Raw genomic sequence first — 22,325 nt, forward strand, 5'->3', positions numbered from 1 at the left:
GGGACGGCGAGAAGCGCAGGCTGGGCAGGCGGCCGGCGTGCGGTGCCGTTAGGTGTGAGAGCACGGGTGGCGGCGGTATCCGGCGACGCTGCCCGCTCGGCCGGGGGTCGGCCAGATACAGGGGCCGAGAACTGCTGCTCTCCGGTCTGCGGAACACAGGAACAGTGTCACTGAGAGCGGCAGAATAGTCACTATTGGCGGCACAATGGTCACTAGGGGCGACACACTGGTCACTATGGGCGGCACAATGGTCACGAAGGGCGGCAGACCGGTCATTAAGGGCGGCACACCGGTCACTAGTACTACATAAGAGCGACAGACTGACAACTAAGGGTGACAGACTGGTCACCAAGGGCGGCAGACTGGTCACTTGTTGGACGGCAGTTGTTACTTATAGCGACAGACTGGTCACTAAGGGCACACTGATCACTGACGGCAGACTGGTCAAGGGCCGCAGTCTGGTCAATAAGGTCGACAGACTGATCACTGAGGGCGACAGATTAAGTGACAGAAGACTGGTCACTAAAGACGGAACACCGAACGGACACTATGTGCGGCAGACTGGTCACTAGGGGCGACGTGATGCCAAAGACACATTAGCTCCTATGTTTTTGGATAATTTGACCAACGTTAATCATTGGTGTGAAAGGTGTCCGGATTTGGCATTATCAGTCATCATTAGTATCGCCGTAAATGCCTAGTCGCCTACCCCTACGTTTTTATGAGGAGAAGAAAGCTCCACTTGACAAATGAAACAAACAGAGTTGTTTGTAGTAATCATGCTGCTACAGACTGTTCTTTACACATGATGATAGACAAAACTGACGCTCATTTGTGTTTGGATGTCATTTGGGAGAGCGTTGTCGCCCCCCCCTCCCCAGACAGCCCGCTGCCCCGGCCCATTATAAGCCCAAAGCTTCCGCTGCCTCGCACGCCGTCACCCTCCAATCTATGCAAAGCACCTGTCGCAGCGTGCGTGATAGGGAGCACAGCAGCCGCCGACACTGAAAGTCAGTCGTATGCAAACGAAACTGGGCCAATGTAAATCCGGCGGATGGGAACCGGTGCCGCGCCGGCCGGCCGGTATACGGGAGCCGTGCCTGCGGCCGTCCGCGGCACTGGCTCATCTACTGTGGTATCGGGGCGGCAGAGTGTTGCAGAGGTGGGTGTAAATACCTGTCTGCCGGCGACCTCCTCCTCCAGGGCGGCCAGCTCTGCCGCGTGCTCCGCGAGGACTCCTGAGCCAGCATCTGTCGACCGGGAGACGGGGGTTAGTGACAGCTGTATTAGTGAGGCGGGAGGGTATAGGAGATTTATGGAGACGGGAAGCGGGAGCGAACAGACACTTTTACGAGGGAAGGCTCAGAGTTCAAACAGCTCTGAGCCATGTGCGGATAATTGAGATGGGCATGCCAGATTATTGACAACTGCACCAATGGCGGACAGCATGGAGCCGCTTGATGAAGCAAGATTAGATGACAGCTAACCATATTTGCCTACATAGGTACACCAAACAAAATGATCATCCAGCCACGATCACGTGATGATTAACCCGGCAGGCGGTGGGCCTACCAGCCACCTTCCGCGCGGTGGAGGGGGGGGCATTTTTTGCCCCCCCCCCGTATCTCCGAAACTACTGGACGGATCCGAAAAATTCAAACGGCGTTCGATAGCCCTGTCAAATTTGTTGAAGGAAACCAAATTTCATTGACCTCGGGGTCACCGATGACGTCACAGGTCAGGTCAAAGATAAAATGTTTCACCGTTCACGGGGCTTCTAGGGAAAGCGCTATAACACCGAGGCGCTATAACATTTTTTGGCGCTATAACACCAAAAATTCGAAAAACGAAATAGCAGTTTTGTAGCCCTTTTGATTCTACACCTTTTATGTCTGTAACATTTTTCTGTATCTCTAAAGCTGTAGGCCTGACAGCTCTTCCCGCGAAACCTTTTTTTGGGTCGAAAATGGCAAAAATGACGTCACTCTGACGTCATTAGCGGCCAACCTATCATAGCCTTTAGAAAAAATTTTGGTCACCATGTGCGCTAGCTGCTCACGGGAGGGTACTGAAAGTTTGGTGACGATCGGCGCAGCGGTTCTCGAGATATATTGAAAAAACTAAAGGGGGGGGCAAAAAATGCCCCCCCCCCCCACCGCCTGGAAGGTTAAAATATCTAATATACGCATACACTAGCTGATAAGGCGTGCACAGCGTGTCCGCTACAATGCAATAGAGTGGAGCCGAGTAATCCCCAGTTTTCGAGTAGTTTTAGTATGTAGTAGTAGTTTTCTAGTCTTACCTCCCCGTCAAACTGGACGTTGACCTGCGCTGTGACGACCGCGACTGACATCAGGAAACCGATCCAGACCAGACCAGACACCGACTCGGGCACGCCCCTGCCGAACAGATGAAACAGCATCGGCCACCAGTCAACTGCATGGCGCAACAGCCGGACGGTGCAAAACGAAATGGGTCAGTATCATGTGTCATGACATAGGACAGGTTTAGTAAGTCTTCCCACTTATTTTTCTTTACAGTGCTATACAGTGTTCACTATTCACAGCTATAAAATCCGCATGAAGGATGTGTACGGTATTGAGATCAAATGTCACCAAAAGCACTATTAGGTAAGTGTAGGTATTTGGTATGCATTGGGGCACGTTACCCACGCTCTACGGGGCAAGCTGAGGGTCTAAACTCCCCTGTCTTTCTCCCTCGAAACCTAAAAATGTCGAATTAGCCATTAATCTTATAGTACCTTTTCCCATATCACTGCAACAGTGAGATTGTCCGGGGCTATTCGCACATTTCACGGTACCTCCATGACGTTTTGTACGGCACCGATCAGTGCGCCTAATCTAATCACATATAACGGCTTTAAAATATTTGCAATAACCCGCGCCGGGCCGGGGGTGTTTGTCTGTTTGAACACCCCCTCCCCTGCGGTTTTTCGCCTAATCACATATAACGGCTTTAAAGGGACCCTCCCACCTTAACATTAGTTTTGAGTTGAGATAGCCAAATTGGTGGCCATGGCCTGAAAATACCGGTTTGGGCATTCACAACATCGAAAAAGCTTTAATTCGGAGATATGGAATTTCAAACTTGCAGTTTTCGGATTCTAAGGGCTAATGCATTGGTATGCCCCCTTAGAATTTGTGACGTCAGCGGAGATCTAACGATTTTTAAATCTTTTACTAAAACGTTTGGCAGCACGCGGTGGTATATGCTGCTTTGCGCGCAACAAATGCCGCACTTTCAAATAAAGTCGCTAGGAACAGCGGAGATCCCAAAAAGTAAACAAAAGTAAAAGTCTAATATCTTGAAAACCGGTGAATATTTTTCGATGAAATTTGGTAGATATTCATTTTTGCTCTTTCTGAACCGAGCGACATCATTTTCATGCCAATTCATTAACTTTTTTGAAGGTGGGAGGGTCCCTTTAAAATATTTGCAATAACCCGCGCCGGGCCGGGGATGTTTGTCTGTTTGAACACCCCCCCCCCGCGGTTTTTCGCAGATATCTCAAAAACGGCGGCGCTCCGCGCCGCTGTTTTTGGCACACCTCTTCGTGCATCTTTTCCGCACATGTTGTGAAAATTTCAGACCCAGGTCGCCTTAGGTCAGGTCACCAGGTTACGCCAAGTGACCTCACCTCGGAAAAAATAAGAATGCTCGTCATAGCTACACTGATTGATCGATTGCCTTGAAACTTTCAGCGATTGATAAGAGCAACATTATCAATAAAATGTTCATCTCGGAATTTTGATATCGGTGACCTAAGGTCAGGTCAATTTTGCGGTCTCTCCATTATAGGTCAATGGGAGAAAATTGAAAAGCGTCTGTTTTGCACGAACGCTATTCTAGACACTCTCAAACATCGAGATGTAGGTAAAACTGACACACTGAACCGGAAAATGGCAACTGTGACCCCTCGTTATGTCCCCGAGGTCATCTCAGGTCACGAACAGAATCTAACAGTTTTTCGCTAATAACTACTGATAGAGGCGTGCTAGAGCGCTGAGAACGCCTTAGATGTGTTCGGCTCGACGTTGCGGATCGACTGATATGCAACATGACCTTTTCCGGTCAGGTCATGACCTTGACCTGAGTTCAAATTTTCAAGTTGACCTTTCAAGGTCAAATTATAGTTCATTCGACGCGTCTCGACGAGAGGAACACGATGCTGACAAAAGTATTGTCATGGCTCTTTTGAGTCAAAAGTTATTGCCGAAAAAAACGCTTTTCGTAAAAACGGCTATTTTTGGAGTTTTTGCCCTCTGGAGGCTAAACCGTTGACCTGAGGTCAAATCTGAGAACATTGTCCAGAAAGGTCTGTAAAAGGGCTATCGAATGCGCTTTTCCGCGGCGCTGTAGCTCTATCGGTTCCCGAGATAGCCGTTGGCAGTTTCCAAAATGTTGAAATAGTCAACATTTTACCTTTGGTGACCTCTCGTGACCTGACCTTTGACCTGATCTAAAAAATGACCTAGGTGTTTTCGTCCTTATTTTGGACGTTCTTTCGATTGCCGCTTACCGCGTGTCGCTACGTGGCCCAGGAGCCGAGTTAGAAGGGGAGTGTTCAGATACCCCGCCCCCCGGCCCGGCGCGGAATCTCAGAGCACCGGCCCGGCGCGGGATAATACAACACATTGCCCTTGAATAGCTCCTTTTGCCAGCGGCCGGAGAGTGACGCCGGGTGACGGAGCAGAGCAGAGGAGTGACTCCGGACGACGCGCGGCGCCACTTCTCTCCCCGTCGAAAGCCGGCGTCACGCCGCATGGAGCGCACATACCGCCACGGACGGACGGCCACAGAGGCAGGGCCAGGTGTGTGGCTGTCGACCCGTACCAGAACAGACGCCAGTGAAATCGAGAGCTGTGTGCATATGTTACAGTGTGTCCGCGAAATCCGTGAGTTCGCAAAGTCACTGGTTGATCCTAGGGACTCCGCGGAGTCACGTAAACTCTCGTGAATCCGCGAAATCACTGCCGTGGCTCCGCGGATTTGCTAGAGTTTTCAGTGCGTCCGTGAAGTCACTGAAGAGTCGCGGGGATCTGCGAACTTCCTAGTTAATCCGCGGACTAGCGATTCTTTTTCAGTGAATCCGCGAAATGCCGATTCTTTTCAGTCATATACGAGTTAAAATGATTGCAGCGGATTTCAGCTGTCTCTAACACTATTCGAGGTGGGTGCGTCTGTCCGTTTATACCGAGGTCCCGACACGGTGACCATACACACGGTAGATACCTTCGGTCGGATGACCCCTCATGGTTTGTCGCAAATTTCTCGTGAAACAAGCAGCTGATCGCGACGAAACTTTTCGTACCCTCGAGCTCATCAATTTTACACCTAACCTAAAAATTCCATGACCCCTGACCCAACCGACTTTTTGACACGTGACCTATTTTAGAGACCATGTTTGGCCATAATCGCGATTCGGCGCATGCCAGCTCACAGTATCCGCGCGTTTCCAGTCTTTTTGTGGTTTTAAACGTTCAAACATGTTGTAATGGTGCTGGTGCAATGCAGAATGGTGGATGACAAGGTCACGTTAAAGTCAGGTCAAGGTCAATGACCTTTGATGACCTTGGTGCGCGCAGCGCCGCTGAATTTGGCAAGGACGCGTGTATTTCGAGTCTAGAACGTCATTTAATAACTGGCAGCCTGTTGCGTAAATCAACTTCGAAGTAGATTTACACAAAGCAGGTCTCCTGATTAGATCGACTCAGATTGGAGTAGAAATACACAGGAAACCGCTTTTCAGTAGATCGACTTCTGCATGTCGATTTACACACGGACCGGTCGCGCGCTAAAATCTACTCGGATCTGAGTTGATTTACACCATGACGACTCTATGCGTATGTTACGTCGGGAGTTTACACAAGGACCGGTCGCGCTAAAATCTACTCGGATCTGAGTCGATTTACACCATGACGCCTCCATGCGTATGTTACGTCGGGAGTAGTTCTGACGTGATTTAATCAGGAAGACTGATTGGTGTTTCTGAAGTGCGGAGTAGTTTTGACGTGATTTAATCAGGAAGGCTAACTGGTGTTTCTGAAGTGCGGAGTATAGTTCTGACGTGATTTACTCGGGAAGGCTGACTGGTGTTTCTGAAGTGCGGAGTAGTTTTGACGTGATTTAATCAGGAAGGCTGACTGGTGTTTTTGAAGTGCGGAGTAGTTCTGACGTGATTTAATCAGGAAGGCTGACTGGTGTTTCTGAAGTGCGGAGTACTTCTGACGTGATTTAACCCGTGATTTGCTCGTATTGATGTTTTGTAAGCCGCGAATGTATAAGGGGGTCCAACGACGCCCCCCACCCCCCACCCCATTGCCTTTTGGCCCCTGATCGAGCTAGAGCTTCGCGGAAAAAACGAGCGTGTTGCCCGTGACGGGAGGAAGCCGATGATACCCAATTTTAAGATCTTAGGTCATTGGTCAGGTCAATGACCCAAACGGGAACATCGGGACCTGTTAGAACGTCGTTAAGTGTGGCTGCCATGAGGTTTTTCGGGGTGCTGATGCCTGATCACGAATATCATGGTTGTTTTGTTCCCCGGGGAGCTAGGAAAGACACCATGCCGTGGGCCCTCCACCCGGACCTCCAGAAGGCGATCCAGGAGCGCCGGGCAGCCAGAGACAACGTGAAGTCGGGAACCCGCGCAATCGAAAACCCCTGGATCGAGGCGAAGCTCCGGGCCAGCCAGGTGGAGAAACGAGTAACCACTTAACCAGGGAGCAATTCTGGGACTTCGTTACGTTATACCACCGTAGTCAGCTCCCCTCCCCTTCCCAGGCGCCGCGTGTGGGCGGCGGGAAGAACGCAGTGTCCGACGCAGTGGCGGCGGAACACCTTCAGGCTTCAATTAAGGGAGGGGGGGGGGGGCACTGCCGACTTTTGGTCCCATTTTTCCATGCAACGCCCATAGGGCTAATGTTAAAATGGCAAAATCAAAGGGGGCACGGTGCCCCGGTGCCCTCCCCGTTTCGCCGCCGATGGTCTGACGGACGGTACATGCCGTCTCGCTGATCAGCTGGTGTCCTAGCATTGCGGTATCTGCAGTTGCGGCTCGGCTGACACAATTTGGGGGAGGGGGGGGGGGGGGTAAGCGTTCCTCCTTGCTCAAAATGAACACTTTCACCCCGGAGCCCAGGGCCCCAGGTACAGCAAAATCCGATAGTGTGCATGGTCCCGGACTTGCCGCACCCGCACTCCGCAGGACGTTATGCATGGGTATACCGGACCCACTTGCCAGGTCACCACGAACAGTGTCACAGGTGGTAACGGTGGTAACACAGGTTAAACGCAACGCAATGTCTAAGCGAAATGTTAGGATTGGAAGTACTGATTGCAGTAGGCGATGCCCCGAGACGTAAATGAGGTGCAGTATTTGCTTGCGGAACCTTTCTCACGCTTGTCCGATATTCAGATGTATGAACATATGAGAGGCTATACGAACGGAAGGTAAAATGGTCATTTTCTACGACATGCTATGTATCGACGCTAAGTGGCCTAGTTGTTCTCTTTTACTTCGTCTTCCTGTCGCCCATGCCAAAATCTTGGCCGACAAGGCATCCCTTAGAACGGTAGGCAACGCCTCAGACTACGGAAGGCGGTCTTTGTGTGAGCTTACGATGGAGCTTTAGTTTGTCTTACGATGTGGGTTTGGTGGTGAAGCACCAACCACCGTAAATCGGTCGGGTGGTGTCGTAATGAAAGAGCAAGGCAGTAGGATACACATGCGCTAGCAACAGGAACGAGTTTCTTAAAATCGCAAACCGGCTACGAACGGTTTTACAAGAATCTCCAAACTGAAAACCACGAAGTCAGCGCCCCGGCATGCAGTTCAATATCGGGATTGTGCATTGTCGCAGCGATTGAGCTTCCACTTTTGGAAAGAGCTGTTACTGCTCGGGTGCGTGATGCAGTACCTAAGCTTCGTCATCGGTTGATAATGCCCCGGTAAGAAATGAGCATGGGGTGTAATGGTGTTACGTGCTTTCAGTCACCTGAAACAGCGGATAATCTGGACTGGTTGGTCATATTTGGAAATCGGTCTCGTTATATAGGATACTTCATCCATGATATAGGTCTGGTCGTCCTCGAGTTAATCCAATGTTTTCGACATTTGGCTTTGATATTCTCAAACCAGTCATGAGACCCATACCAATAAAAGCAGGTGACGCCTGTGCATTTACATATGTATAATCATTCAAGTGTACGGTAACGGGACCATCGTGTGCACGTTTATGTTCGACCCGTGAGTTCGAGCTAGGTACGCTTCTGCCATCGGAGCGGCGCGGGGGCGCGATCATGGCGTGAGTCAGCTGTTGCGAGGCCTGCGAGGGGCGTGGGTCACGGGCCAAGGCCAAATACACAGATGGGTATCGACTCTCGGTGTGTGTGGACCGCGGTCGTACGTGCGGAGCTCAAGGAAGTCTAACATATCGCGCCGTGAAACCTTTAGCGAACCCATCACAATCATGTGCCATCCATGCTCAAAGTTCGGTCGACTTTTCTGATTTATATTAAAGCTTTGGACCAAAGGCCCAACTTGGATAATCAGACGTGAGCTCGCACCCATTCCATTCACTCATACAATACATTTCGATGCATCCCATTCTAAACAGCAGCAGTCGGCGGAAATTCCAGATGTCTACATACATTCCAATCTACATTAAGCAAACAAAACACGGAAGAAGGCGAAGAGAGATACTTTTGGATTTGTTAGAATGTACATTATGGAAAGAACGGGTTTTTTTGCACGGCCGTATCCCATGTTGACTCCAAAAAAGGTAATTCGCTCTAAACTTAACTGGCACAGTAAAGATAAGTTGGCAAATGAATAAACCAAAGCGATGTGCGAGGTTTAATCCAGTCATATGTACAAAACAGTAAACACGGTCGTAACTTGTCCTGAGTGGGTGGCAGGCAGAGATCAACGCTTTTGAGAGATACACAAGATTTCTTCGCGACATCGCGGCACTGCTTGACTAGATATGTTGTTCTAATCAAATTGAAAGACAACACATTTAAGCTCATAAAAGCTACAGGTACAAAACGGTACAAATTACGTATATACAAATAGGTTCGTTGTCGTAGGTATTCGTCGTTGTCTTGGCTGGTGTCATTTCGCGCGGGATTGTCATTTGATGCGAGACGAGGCCGGCGTCCTCGGGTCAACTGAAGAGCTTCTGCTACTGCTACGGTCTGCCTGTCGCCTTCAGGTCCACCAGCTCGCCAGCACCCGGATCGGCTGAAGACGTAGTCGGCAATTAACAAAACAACACATTTACAGAAATGCCAGTGGGTATGGAGATAACCATCATCGTTTAAATACGGACACACACACACAATGATAAAAGCACCACAAAACAAATTACTCAAAGGAAATGTGCTACGCTTTTAGGAGTCATGCTACCAATGCCGCGGTTTTCGAAGTGACATAATTTGAATGTATGCATAACTATATCATTTGACATTTAGGTCGTGCTTCACAAGGTACGGAATGGTATTAAACCCAAGGCCATATTAAACCCACAGACATTACGCACGTTGTTCTAGTATTAGGTAGATTAAGACGAATTGTATTGTGTTGTATTGTAATTTGTAGTACAGTCTGTCTTAACAGTACCGCGCAAAGTAACAGTGGATCCATCGAGCCTGACCGAGGAAGGACTGCTGGATTTGAGTCACCGAAACAATGGATATCCTCGTCCATTCCCCAGGTCAATTGATTCGGTGACTTTTAAATTATAGCAGGCCCTTCCTCGGTCAGGGTTCATGGATCCACCGTCACTTTGCGCGGTACTTTTAAGACAGACTGTACAATACAATAAATCAGTAACAAACGCTATAGTATCCGTTTACATGAGCATACCTCATTTCTTAGCGCTCCTATCACAGTCGTCTTGCTGCCTTTGGGTCGTCCGCGATTCTTAGCTACCCTTGGTGGCATGGTGAGCGTGTGCAGCTGCACGTTCCTCGCATCATGAGTTGAGATCCGAGAGGTGGATGGACCCGTGGATGGACCTGCAACGGAAGGTGGCACAGTCACCGTCCTTACGGGGGGGGACCCCAACTATGGGAGACGGGCCGATGCCGATAATCGGGGACAGGGAAACTTCCGCCCGACCAGCGTCATCACACTGTGACGGAGACTGCGACTGCGACCTGTGGACAAGCCCGGAGCCAGACGGCGCGTCAGAGGGGCCACACGGGAACACAAGATTTCTGCGAGCTGCAAGAGGCTTGGTGGCGCCGTGTGAGCCAGCCCGAGGGGCGACCACTGACGGCGACATTACCCCTGTAAAAATGCCGCGATTAGGGGTTTCCGCCGGCGATCCAGCCCACGAAGGAGACACCACTACGCGGCGTGGTGTCATTCGACCGCTGTAATCAGGCGTACGTGTTTTGGTCAGTGGCGATGGTACTGCCGGCTGATAACCCTGAGCGGTGGGACGAGAAGAGCAAGACACCTGATCAGGAGATGGGATCTCAGCAGGTGGAGCAGCGCCAAGCCGCAGTGGACTGTCGAAAAAGCCGGCAAATATGTCAAAGTTAGGTCGCTCATCTTCTGCTGGCCTTGATCTGCTGGTTGCAGTGAGCAGAGCTCTCCCGGTCGGCTGTGACTGTCCACCTGTTGGAGAGTGGAGATCAGTCAGGTCGGCGTCGGCTACATCGCTGGGCGGTGCATCTGTGGGCAAATCAGAGTCGTTAGTTGGCACGCCATCGACTTCTTCTACGATGAGGAAGGAGCGGCGCTGCTGTAAAAAGTGGAGCATGGTGGTAAGTTTATCCAGGAGTTGGCGGTGCTCTGCTCCGGTGAGCTCGCAGCCCACGGATGCGATCTGCGAGGTGACGTTGAGCAGCTGCCGGTACCGCTCACGCTCCGTCCGTGGAGGCTTCCCTGGTGGCAGTGAGCGGGTGGACACAGACGGAGCGAATGGTACTCGACAATCCAGCTGGGCCTCCAGGTGATCGGCAGCGAACGACAAAAGCCATTTCTGCCCCACCAGCTCCTGAGAAAATAGACACATGCCTTGCTCGAGTCGTACTGCCATGATATGGCGACAGAGCAGGCTGTAGTGCCGGTAGAAGAGGCAGTCGCACGCTGTGGAGCTAACGGCCACCCTTCCCGCCCGGTCACATGCAGTCAGCCCTCCCGGTGAGTCGACCAGTGTTACGGTGGCAGACTCCACCAGCTCGTCCTGCAAAAGAGACAAGGCAAACGAGGTTACGTGACGCTGGTATTGGTCCAGTTCGGCGAAGCGACAGCTGGTTGGTCGTTTGTTGACCTCTGCATGAATCTCCGCGTTCCTGTCGGCACGCACTGGTCAAGACGGTCAGGTAGGACTGAATGAAGTTTGGCAGAGTGTCGTTAGTTCTGCAGACAGACTTCATTTTGCCGTGAAGCGACTCTAGGTGGTTGTTTGTGAAGACACCAGACATGGCTGCCCCAGACAGACCTCGCACCCATTCCCCTCTAATTTCGTCCCAGTTGTCCTTAAGATATCTGTCTGTGGCAGGATGTCTGATGTCTTCACGGAGACGCCTATACTCAGTCTCGGAACTGGCGAAGACGAGCTGCTGCAGAACCCCCAGGATCCGCTCTCGCTCTCCCTTCTCCACGCTGGCGAGGTTCAGCTCTCTTCTGAAGGACTGCAGGACGTGGAAGCTGCAGAGAAACTGGTCGCAGTCCGGGAAGACGTCCTTGATGGCAGCTTTCTCCGCACGGTCCTTGTCGGTCAGCCACACCTGAAAACAGAAGTTGCAGCTCATTAATTGACACTTGTGAAACAGCTCTTATCCTTACACCTAACCAGGCTTAGCCTCTGAACGTGATGATCGACATAAGGCCGATTTCGAATTTATTCGCCCTGCAACATGGCATAGCGCAGGGTACTAGTTGGACGATATTCTATGAAAAAAGCATAATAACGCGTGAATGCCGAAAAGTATTTGATGCATGTACCTTATACAATATACATCTTAAGCCAGCCGAGTAACTGATCTTACATGATCAAATAGTATCAATTTGTATGACCCATTTATTCTACACGCATGTTTACTTTGGTGATAGATGCTGCAGCTGTGTTGTGTTCCCGGAAAACACGAAGCATGGCGCCAATCATGTGAGCCGTCTCGTTGGTCACCAGGAAGACGGCGAGAGGGACGCCACGTCCAAACGAATCTACAGTGAGAATCGTGAAGACTGGCGTCCGGATGTCCAGAAGTTTGTAGGTCGAGTCCATGAGGAGAAGGTCAGGAAACTTCTCGTAGGCGCTCCGCATCTCCTGGTCCTGAAAGAAAAGGCCGCAGACAGTACCGGCATCCTCGACGACAGTGGATGCAAATCCGCGCTCGCTCAGAATGGAAATAGCGGCTTCCAGATCAGGTTGTCCATTTTTCGGTACGCGCAACACGTTGTTCAGGTCGTGGCGAGTAAGCACTTTCCCATACTGATCTAGCATGTGCTGGCGGATACGCTTTTTGTCAGCACCGACCCGATGGAACTGTCGGGCAACTTCCTTTTCGTCCTCCGTGAGGCGGCGGTTCTCAGGCTCGAGCATGAAACTAGCCTTGGAAACTGTGTGAGAATGCTCGAGGTTAAGTTCTTTCACCACAAGTTTCAAGGACTTGTCCAATATCACGGTGATGAGCACGGGACAGTCTAACTTCTTAGTCTTTGTGCTTCGCACACGATCGGCTTTACCGGCGTACTTCCGTCCCCCGTGAGTGCACGCCAACTTAATCAAACGATACTTCTTTTCCTCTATGAAAGCATCCTTGTCATCCCTGTTTGAGATTGTCTTTGAAATGTAGTGACCAGGGGACGATTGCAAGAAGCTACGAAGTGTCACTGAACTGGACTTGAAAAATTTTGAATTTGTTTCCTTTTCCAGAACACTAATGCACGCTTCCAGATCGCCAAAAGAAGAGAAAGAGTCACCTGCCTTTAACGCGGCCATGTCTTTGCTGTCCACAAGATGCCGGTCGTCTGAAACAGCAAAACATAAACATTAAACATGTACAGCAAAAGCAACATTCTGCGATTTGTGACATGACATCAGACATGACAGAGACATAGCATTGATAGTGGCCGGGGGGCGGGTACACTAGCATGGAAAGCCGAAAATCAACAGGACTAGACCAGAAGCTAGGAACAGAGTCACCAGGGGCAGAGGCAGAGCCGTAATAGGGCAGCTAAAAGCATGTAGAACCAACAGTGGGTCCAAGTAAGCCAGGACCAGGGCTAAACGAAGGATCACACGGAACAAGGGGAGCGCATGGTCCCCCGGAGCATTGACTGGATCACCAGGAGCAAGAGTTGGGCGGGCGGACGGACGGACGGACGGAACGACCGACAGGCAGACAGTGACAGGCAGACAGACAGTGTGAGTGCCAGGGCTGTAAGAGCCGCCAGAGGCAGGGGTAGGACTACCAGGGCAGGGTTAGGGCAACTAGGGACAGAGTCAGGGAAACCAGGGCAGGGGTATGGCTAGGACCACCAGGGGCAGGGACGGGGACACCATGGACCAGGGTAGGACCACCAGAGGCAGGGATAGGGAGAGAGGGCCACCAGGGGCATGGATAGGGCCACCAGGAGCTGGGGGGGGGGGGCAATCAGGGAAAGGGTAGGGGCTAGGTCAACCAATACCCATTCGTGCAAAACTATCAACTTTAAAATTTGACCTTTTTTGACCTTTTTTGACCTGACCTTGACCAGAAAGTGACCTAAGCCGTACCTGATAGTCTTATAAACAACACCATTGAGTTGGAAATGAAAAATTGGCCATAAAACATGCATCACACAGCCTTAGTACCTAAAGTTAGGTTCATGTGACCTGACCTGTGACCCTTGGTGACCTGACCTGGTAATGTCAGTGACCTCTTATAGCAACATATGTACTAGGCAACTGACGCCCTATCGCTGATTCTCGACAAAATGCGTTTTCTTCGGTGTTATAGCGCATTCCCTAGATGACCCGTGAACGGTGAAACATTTCATCTTTGACCTGACCTGTGACGTCATCGGTGACCCCGAGGTCAATGAAATTTGGTTTTCCTCGACAAATTTGACAGGCCTTTCGAACGCCGTTTGAATTTTGCGGATCCGTCCAGTAGTTTCGGAGATACGAGAGGGGGGGGCAAAAAATAGCCCCCCACCAGGTCGCGTTATAAACAGACCCCACCAGGGAGCGGGTTAAGGTCACCAGGGACAGGGTTAGGGCCAATAAGGGCAAGGGTAGGACTACAGGGGCAGGAGTAGGTACTAGGGCAGCCAGGGGCATGGATAGGACCACCAGGGACAGGGATAGGGTCATAAGGAGCTAGGACAACCAGGGGCAGGGCCGCCAGGGGCAGGAGTAGGTGCTAGGGCAACCAGGGGCAGGGGTAGGACCACCAGGGACAGGGATAGGTGCTAGGGCAACCAGGGGCAGGGGTAGGACCACCAGGGGCAGGGGTAGGACCACCAGGGACAGGGATAGGTGCTAGGGCAACCAGGGGCAGGGGTAGGACCACCAGGGACAGGGAAAGGGCCATAAGGAGCTAGGGCAACCAGGGGCAGGGGTATAGTTAGGGCCACCAGGGGCAAGGGGTTAAGGCCACCAGGGACAGGGGGTTAAGGCCAACAAGGGCAGGGGCAGGGATGGGCCGTCAGGGACAAGAGTGGGAGCTAGGGCAAGCAGGGGCAGGGGCAGGGATGGTGCCACCAGGGACAAGAGTGGGTCCCACCAGGCCCAGGAGCAAGGTCAGGGCCACCAAGGGCAGGGCAAGGTGCTACGTTAACCAGGGGCAGGGATAGGGCCAACAGAGGCTGGAGTAGGACCACCAGGGGCAGGAATAGGGCCACCAGGAGCTAGGGCAGCCTGGGCAAGGGTAAGGGCTAAGGAAACCAATACAGGGTTAGGGGTTCTGGCAACCAATGCAGGGTTAGAGGCTATGGCAACCAATGCAGGGTTAGGGGCTATGACAACCAGGGGCAGGGTAAGGGCCACCAGACACATGGATAGTCCCATCAGGAGCTAGGTCAACCAGGCCAGCGGTAGGGGCTTGGGCGCCCCACCAAAGGCAGGACGAGGGCCTAGGACAGCCAGGGGCAGAGATAGGGCCACCAGGGGCAGGGGTAGGTCCACCAGTGACCAGGGGCAGGGTTAGGGCAGCCAGGGGCAGGGTTAGGGCAGCCAGGGGCAGGGTTAGGGCAGCCAGGGGCAGGGTTAGGGGACAGGGACAGGGGTAGGGCAACCAGGGGCAGAGGTAGGGCAACCAGGGGCAGGGCTAGGGCAGCCAGGGGCAGGGAAACCATGGCCAGGGTAGGGCTAGGACCAGCAGTAGGTAGAGCGACCAGGGGCACGACCACTAGGGGCAGGGACGGGGACACCATGAAGCAGGGTAGGACCACCAGGAGCAGGGATAGGGCCATCAGGGGCATGGATAGGGTCACCAGGAGCTGGGGGCAATCAGGGAAAGGGTAGGGGCTAGGGCAGCCAGGGGGTGGGGGTGGGGATAGAGCTGCCATGGGCAGGAGTAGGTGCTAGGGCAACCAGGGGCATGGATAGGGTCACCAGGGGAGGAGTAGGGTACTAGGGCAACTAGGGGCAGGGTAAGGCCATCAAAGGCAGGGAGAGGGCCTGGGAGAGCCAGGGGCAGAGATAGGGCCACCAGGGGCAGGGCTAGGGCAACCAAGGGGCACCGGGCAGGGGTAGGGCAACCAGGAGCAGGGCAGTGCTAGGGCAGCCAGGGACAGGGGCTAGGGCAGCCAGGGGCAGGGAAACCATGGCCGGGGTAGGGCTAGGACCACCAGTAGGTAGGGCAACCAGGGGCCGGAATGGGGACACCATGGAGCAGGGTACTGGGTAGGACCACCAGGAGCAGGGGCCAGGGATAGGGCCATCGGGGGCATGGATAGGGCCACCAAGAGCTGGAGGCATTCAGGGAAAGTGTAGGGGCTAGGACAGCCAGGGGAGGGGTGGGGATAGGGCTGCCATGGGCAAGGGTAGGGCTAGGGCAACCAGGGGCAGGGATAGGGCCACCAGGAGCTAGGACAACCAGGGCCACCAGGAGCTAGGACAACCAGGGACAGCAGTAAGGGTTAGGGCAGCCAGGGGCAGGAGTAAGACCACCAGGGGCAGGGGTAGGACCACCAGGGGCAGGGATAGGGTCACCAGGGGAGGAGTAGGGTACTAGGGCATCTATAGGCAGGGTAGGGCCACCAAAGGCAGGGCGAGGGCCTAGGACAGCCAGGGGCAGAGATAGGGCCACCAGGGGCAGGGGTAGGTCCACTAGTGACTAGGGGCAGGGTTAGGGCAGCCAGGGGCAGGGTTAGGGCAGCCAGGGGCAGGGTTAGGGCAACCAGGGGCAGGGCTAGGGCAGCCAGGGGCATGGAAACCATGGCCAGGGTAGGGCTAGAACCAGGGGCATGACCACTAGGGGCAGGGATGGGGACACCATGGAGCAGGGTAGGACCACCAGGAGCAGGGATAGGGCCATCAGGGGCATGGATAGGGCCACCAGGAGCTGGGGGCAATCAGGGAAAGGGTAGGGGCTAGGGCAGCCAGGAGGGGGTGGGGATAGGGCTGCCATGGGCAGGAGTAGGTGCTAGGGCAACCAGGGGCAGGGATAGGGTCACCAGGGGAGTAGGGTACTAGGGCAACTAGGGGCAGGGTAAGGCCATCAAAGGCAGGGAGAGGGCCTAGGACAGCCAGGGGCAGAGATAGGACCACCAGGGGCAGGGCTAGGGCAACCAAGGGGCACCGGGCAGAGGTAGGGCAACCAGGAGCAGGGCAGTGCTAGGGCAGCCAGGGACAGGGGCTAGGGCAGCCAGGGGCAGGGAAACCATGGCCGGGGTAGGGCTAGGACCACCAGTAGGTAGGGCAACCAGGGGCCGGAATGGGGACACCATGGAGCAGAGTACGGGGTAGGACCACCAGGAGCAGGGATAGGGCCACCAGGAGCTGGAGGCATTCAGGGAAAGTGTAGGGGCTAGGACAGCCAGGGGAGGGGTGGGGATAGGGCTGCCATGGGCAAGGGTAGGGCTAGGGCAACCAGGGGCAGGGATAGGGCCACCAGGAGCTAGGATAACCAGGGACAGCAGTAAGGGCTAGGGCAACCAGGGGCAGGAGTAAGACCACCAGGGGCAGGGATAGGGTCACCAGGGGAGGAGTAGGGTACTAGGGCAGCTATGGGCAGGGTAGGGCCACCAAAGGCAGGGCGAGGGCCTAGGACAGCCAGGGGCAGAGATAGGGCCACCAGGGGCAGGGGTAGGTCCACCAGTGACTAGGGGCAGGGTTAGGGCAGCCAGGGGCAGGGTTAGGGCAGCCAGGGGCAGGGTTAGGGCAGCCAGAGGCAGGGAAACCATGGCCAGGGTAGGGCTAGGACCAGCAGTAGGTAGGGCGACCAGGGGCACGACCACTAGGGGCAGGGATGGGGACACCATGGAGCAGGGTAGGACCACCAGGAGCAGGGATAGGGCCATCAGGGGCATGGATAGGGCCACCAGGAGCTGGGGGCAATCAGGGAAAGGGTAGGGGCTAGGGCAGCCAAGGGGAGGGGTGGGGATAGGGCTGCCATGGGCAGGAGTAGGTGCTAGGGCAACCAGGGCCGGGGCAGGGATAGGGCCACCAGGAGCTTGGACAACCAGGGGCAGCAGTAAGGGCTAGGGCAACCAGGGGAAGGAGTAAGACCACCAGGGGCAGGGATGGGACCACCAGGGGCATGATTAGGGCCACCAGTGGCAGAGTTCGGTACACCAGGGGCACAGGGTTAAGGCCAACAAGGGCAGGGGAGAACCACCTGGGGCAGGGATGGGGCCACCAGAGACAGGAGTAGGTGCTGGGGCAACCAGGGCCAGAGGCTAGAACAACCAGGGGCAGGGATAGGACCACCACTAGAAGGGCCACCATGGGCAGGGGTAGACCAGGCAGAGGCAGGGGAGGGACCACCAGGGGCAGGGCAGGGACCAACAGGGGCAGAGCAAGGGCTGTAATGGACAGGGGTGTTGTGAGTGTCAGGAGCAGGAGTAGATCTAGGAGCAAAGGAAGGGCCATGTGGGACAGGGCCAGGGCTGTAAGGAACTGGGATGTGAGTGCAATCACTGTATGGGTCTGAAGGGGCAAGGACAGATTTTCCAGGAGCATGGGTAAGACCAACAGGGCCAGGGGCAAGGCCACCAGGAGCAGATATGGGGCCACAAGGGCCAGGGTGTGAGTGAAATGGGCAGCAGCACTAATGACGGAGGTTTGGCCACATCCAGGGGCAGAGGTAAATCCATCTTCCATGCGCAGGGGTTAGCTGCCGAGGGCAGGGTGAGGGTTTTTGCATGCAGAGGGGCGAGGGCAGGGGTGGGCCAACTGCCGAGCCTTGGGACTTGCAGTGGCACTGGCAAGTGGCAGGAATGTTTATAGCAGCTAGAATTTGACTGGTGAATTTGAAGATGGTTAAAGGATGCATTTTACATTCGACATTCCAATTGTAAAAACAAGTAATACAAAGAAAGTTCTTTTTATAGTAAGGGTCAATTTTGGGAAAGTTGAATAAAATACATTTAAGTGGGAGATCATTCATTTTATTAGATTAATTTTATTTTTACTACGACGCTGCAAAATATTTTAAGCCATATCAACAAAACTATTATGAGCACACATCACTTACACATTTGGATTTTTCTGGGGCCCTGTTTCATGACAACACTGACCCTACCCAGGTATTCGCACTGAGGTTCCATGGAAACTAAAGCAGAATTGCCAATTTTGTTTTACATTTCCATAGAAACTGAACACCAGTGCCTGCTAGCATCGGGTAGCATAACACATTAAAACATGGCCCAGGTGCCACACAAGGGGTGCTCCTTACAATACCTAGTCCTAGTAGGTGCTGGCAGCATGTCACTCATGGCACAGGGTTTTGATTTAGCAGTAATATTTTTAATTGATTGTTCCGCACATATCGACTTAGGATGAAATGAATGATAGCTCAGAGAGACGAGACCACAAACTAGCTAGGTAATGCAATGCAAAGATAAGTACCAGGTGGCATCACAAAAAAATTACGCACAGGCCATGCTGACGTCACAGTGTAAACACCGAGCTGCCTGGATAATACTATTTTACGAGAAAGCTATCTCATCAACTGGGCCACAAAGAAAACTGCTAGCTTACAAAAAAGCATAGTAAAATAGCAAACAAATAACACAACTTTTGTATCATAGCCTCAGCCTCCCTTGGGTCAATCAAGCCAACTGAAACTGCCTGCAATTAATTCTACATTGACATTGATCAAATGGAAGTACAGGAAGTACTTACGCTAGGAATTCAAGCATCATTTGTGTACTACACTAACCATTGTCTACAAAAATCATGCTTTCAGCAAATTGCTCACCCTCAACACTCCAGATTCACCACAGACGCCTCCAGCTCGCCAACCGGTCCCCAGCCGAACGGACGCGGAAAGACCGGCGCGCACCCCTTGTCCCGCGGCCGACGCAACCCTTTCTTTGTTAAAATTCGCGCGGGACTTTGTGCGCATGCGCAGGCCCCATTACGTCACAGACTGGACGTGATTTTAGCACGTCAAGCCGCTGGAGTAAATCTACTTCGATCTGACGTGATTTTGGTCGCATTTTCCCCTGTGCTTAAAACTACTCCAGTCCGACGTCATTTAATCCCATGCAAAGCCGTGTGTAAAACTACTCAGAACCGAGAGTTGACGTGAAATAAGCAGGTACCGGTTGGTGTGTAAATCCCGCGGTGTGTAAATCCCGCGCCGACGGGACTTGAACCCGCAACATTCGTATCATGCTGCAAGCACCTTCACCACTAGGCCAGGCGGTCAGCTGATTCCGAGAGAGAGGACGCCCGGAATACCGCCGGAATATTCGTAGTGCTTAGTCTGATCTGACCAATGGGCGAGCAGAGTCACTGCTCTGACCAATGGACGTTCAGCGTTGCTATGACGTCACATCGTGGTGAGATATACACACAGCTGCCCTCTCTGTGTATTCCTCACCCGGGTGTGATTTACACTACGTAGTAGATTTTGTGTATATCACACCGGGGTGGGTGTGATTTACACAAATGGCCGGTATTGTGTAAATCTCACCGTGGTGTGATATACACGGTCCCTTTTCGTAATGCTGAAGGCACGGGAGCGAACCCCCCTGAGTGATGGGGAGCACCAAGGGAGCACTGCCGCTTCAACCCGGCCGTAGTGTCTAACGGTGGCAGCCATATTGCGCAGACCAGGAACCGTCTGCCGCCTGTGTTGAGGAATAGGGAATTCGGGACCTCGATTTACGTTTGCGGCCGCCGCATCCGTTACGTTCAAGTTACGTCGATACGGAACCCGGCATCTTACGCATAATTGAGTGGGGAACACGATCGTATCTTCAGAATTCCTCAAATCTACTCGCCGGACCTAGGGGAAGTTGGGGGAACGCCGAATACTTTTTTTCTGACGCCCGTAGCACGCAACGTAGACAACATAAGCTATTCTTGTTGGCGTCATTCGAGAGGCCAGTCGTTTGCCTTTCAAACATACCAGGCGCATTTGATGAATTCGCATACCGTTAAGTACACAAACTAAGAATATCAAAGAAGTGACTTTTTCGGCGTTGCCCCGGACTGCGGGGAAAGCCGAAAATGGGAAAAATTATCTACGGGGAATGCCGACATTGATGTTTTGCCATTTTATCTCAAACTTTATCCAGAATTCATCAAAGCTGACACGCGTTTAAGATCTTGAGGACGCTTGGTGCACACTGGAAGTTATAATTGTGTGATATAATAAGAAAATGCCAGGTAAATCATTCCTTATAGGTAACAGGCCGTTGTGTCGGTTGAAAGTGTAATTTGTGTGGCTAAAAATACGCGTTGCTATTCTACAGCAGTAAAGTCCACGTAGCGTGCTTTAACGTGCGTAATTGCACGTTTTCGGCATTACCCCAGCCAGCCATACTTTCATTTGCAGGCCCATTACTTTTCAACGTGCTGTATAAATTTCAAATAGGCAGCACACTTATGCAAAGACATGCTGAAGATTACTTGACCGAATTGGCCAGACAAACGGTAGCATAATGAGTAACAAATGCAGCTTCAAAGGCGCATGTAGTACAAGGGAAACGTACCTTGAAAACGCTCTTGGCGCCCTCACAGCCGAAATTTTCCGAATGACGACTCGTAACAAACATGCGATAATTGTAGTCACTTAAGATTCAGAGCATCACTGACAGGTGGCATTCATGTCGTACAGTTTTCGAAATATCTCAAATTTCGGCTTTGCCCCAACTCCGGCATTGCCCCAACTTCCCCTACATTTGCCCAGTGGCGGATCCAAGGGGGGGGGGGTCACATGGGTCATGCCCCCCCCCTTGAGGCCCGGGGGCCCAAAGACCTGCCAGGGGCACCACCGGCCTATCAGGGGTATCACAGTCCTGACAGGGGCACCACAGGACCGCCAGGGGCACCACAGGCCTAGCAGGGACACCACGGGCCTGGTGCCCCTGGGCCCTGACAGGACTGTAACGCCCCTGACAAGCCTGAAGTGTCCCCGGCAGGCACGTGGTGCCCCTGACAGGCCTGAGGCGCCTCTGCAAGGCCGGTGGTACCCCTGGCAGGCCTGTGGTGTCCAATGTCCATGGCAGGCCTGTGGTGCCCTTGCTAGGCCTCTGGTGCCCCTGACAGACTTGTAATGCCCCTGGAAGGACTGTGGTGCCCCTGGGCCCTGACAAGCCTGAGGTGCCCCTGACAGGCCAGTGGTGCCCTTGCTAGGCCTGTGGTGTCCCTGGCAGGCCTCTGGTGCCCCTGACAGGCTTCCGGTGCCCTTGGAAGGACTGTGGTGTCCCTGGGCCCTGACAAGCCTGAGGTGCCCCTGACAGGCCCGTGGTGCCCTTGTTAGGCCTGTGGTGCCCCTGGCAGGCCTCTGGTGCCCTTGCTAGGCCGCTGGTGCCCCTGGCAGGCGTCTGGTGCCCCTGCGCTCGGAGAGGACTGGTGCCCCTGAAAAGTCTGAAGTGCCCCTCGGCAGGCCCGTGGTGCCCCTGACAGGCCCAAGGTGCCCCTGCGAGGCCGGTGGTGCCCCTGGCAGACCTCTGGTGCCCCTGGCAGGTCTGTGGCGCCCCTGGCAGACCTGTGTTGACTGGTGCCCCTGCTAGGTCGCTGGTGCCCCTCACAGACCTGTGGTGCCCCTGGGCCTTGACAAGCCTGAGATGCCTGGCTATGACAGGCTCGTGGTGCCCCTGATGATAGACCAGTGGTGCCCTTGCTAGGCCTGTAGTGCCCCTGGCAGCAGGCCTCTGGTGCCCCTGCGCCCGGAGAGGACTA

The 22,325-nt window shown here is 53.4% G+C and overlaps 1 protein-coding gene across 2 annotated transcripts; it reads right to left on the bottom strand.

Moving 5' to 3' along the window:
• Positions 1–8,520: 8,520 nt before the first annotated feature.
• Positions 8,521–19,828, bottom strand: LOC122363597 (protein FAR1-RELATED SEQUENCE 2-like). Of its 2 annotated transcripts, none has more exons than XM_043333066.1 (4): positions 19,390–19,828; positions 12,081–13,009; positions 9,890–11,766; positions 8,521–9,265 (listed from the first exon to the last, which is right to left on the bottom strand). In XM_043333066.1, exons 2-3 carry the CDS (start codon positions 12,978–12,980, stop codon positions 11,155–11,157), a joined length of 1,512 nt encoding a protein of 503 aa, XP_043189001.1. In that variant the 5' UTR covers positions 12,981–13,009; positions 19,390–19,828; the 3' UTR covers positions 8,521–9,265; positions 9,890–11,154. The 2 variants fall into 2 exon arrangements, with proteins under 2 accessions (XP_043189001.1, XP_043189000.1); XM_043333065.1 differs by having other exon boundaries at positions 19,314–19,617.
• Positions 19,829–22,325: the final 2,497 nt, after the last annotated feature.

The sequence above is a fragment of the Amphibalanus amphitrite genome, unplaced genomic scaffold, assembly GCF_019059575.1.
Source record: "Amphibalanus amphitrite isolate SeventyFive unplaced genomic scaffold, NRLGWU_Aamphi_draft 000629F_arrow, whole genome shotgun sequence".
Lineage (NCBI taxonomy): Eukaryota > Metazoa > Arthropoda > Thecostraca > Balanomorpha > Balanidae > Amphibalanus > Amphibalanus amphitrite.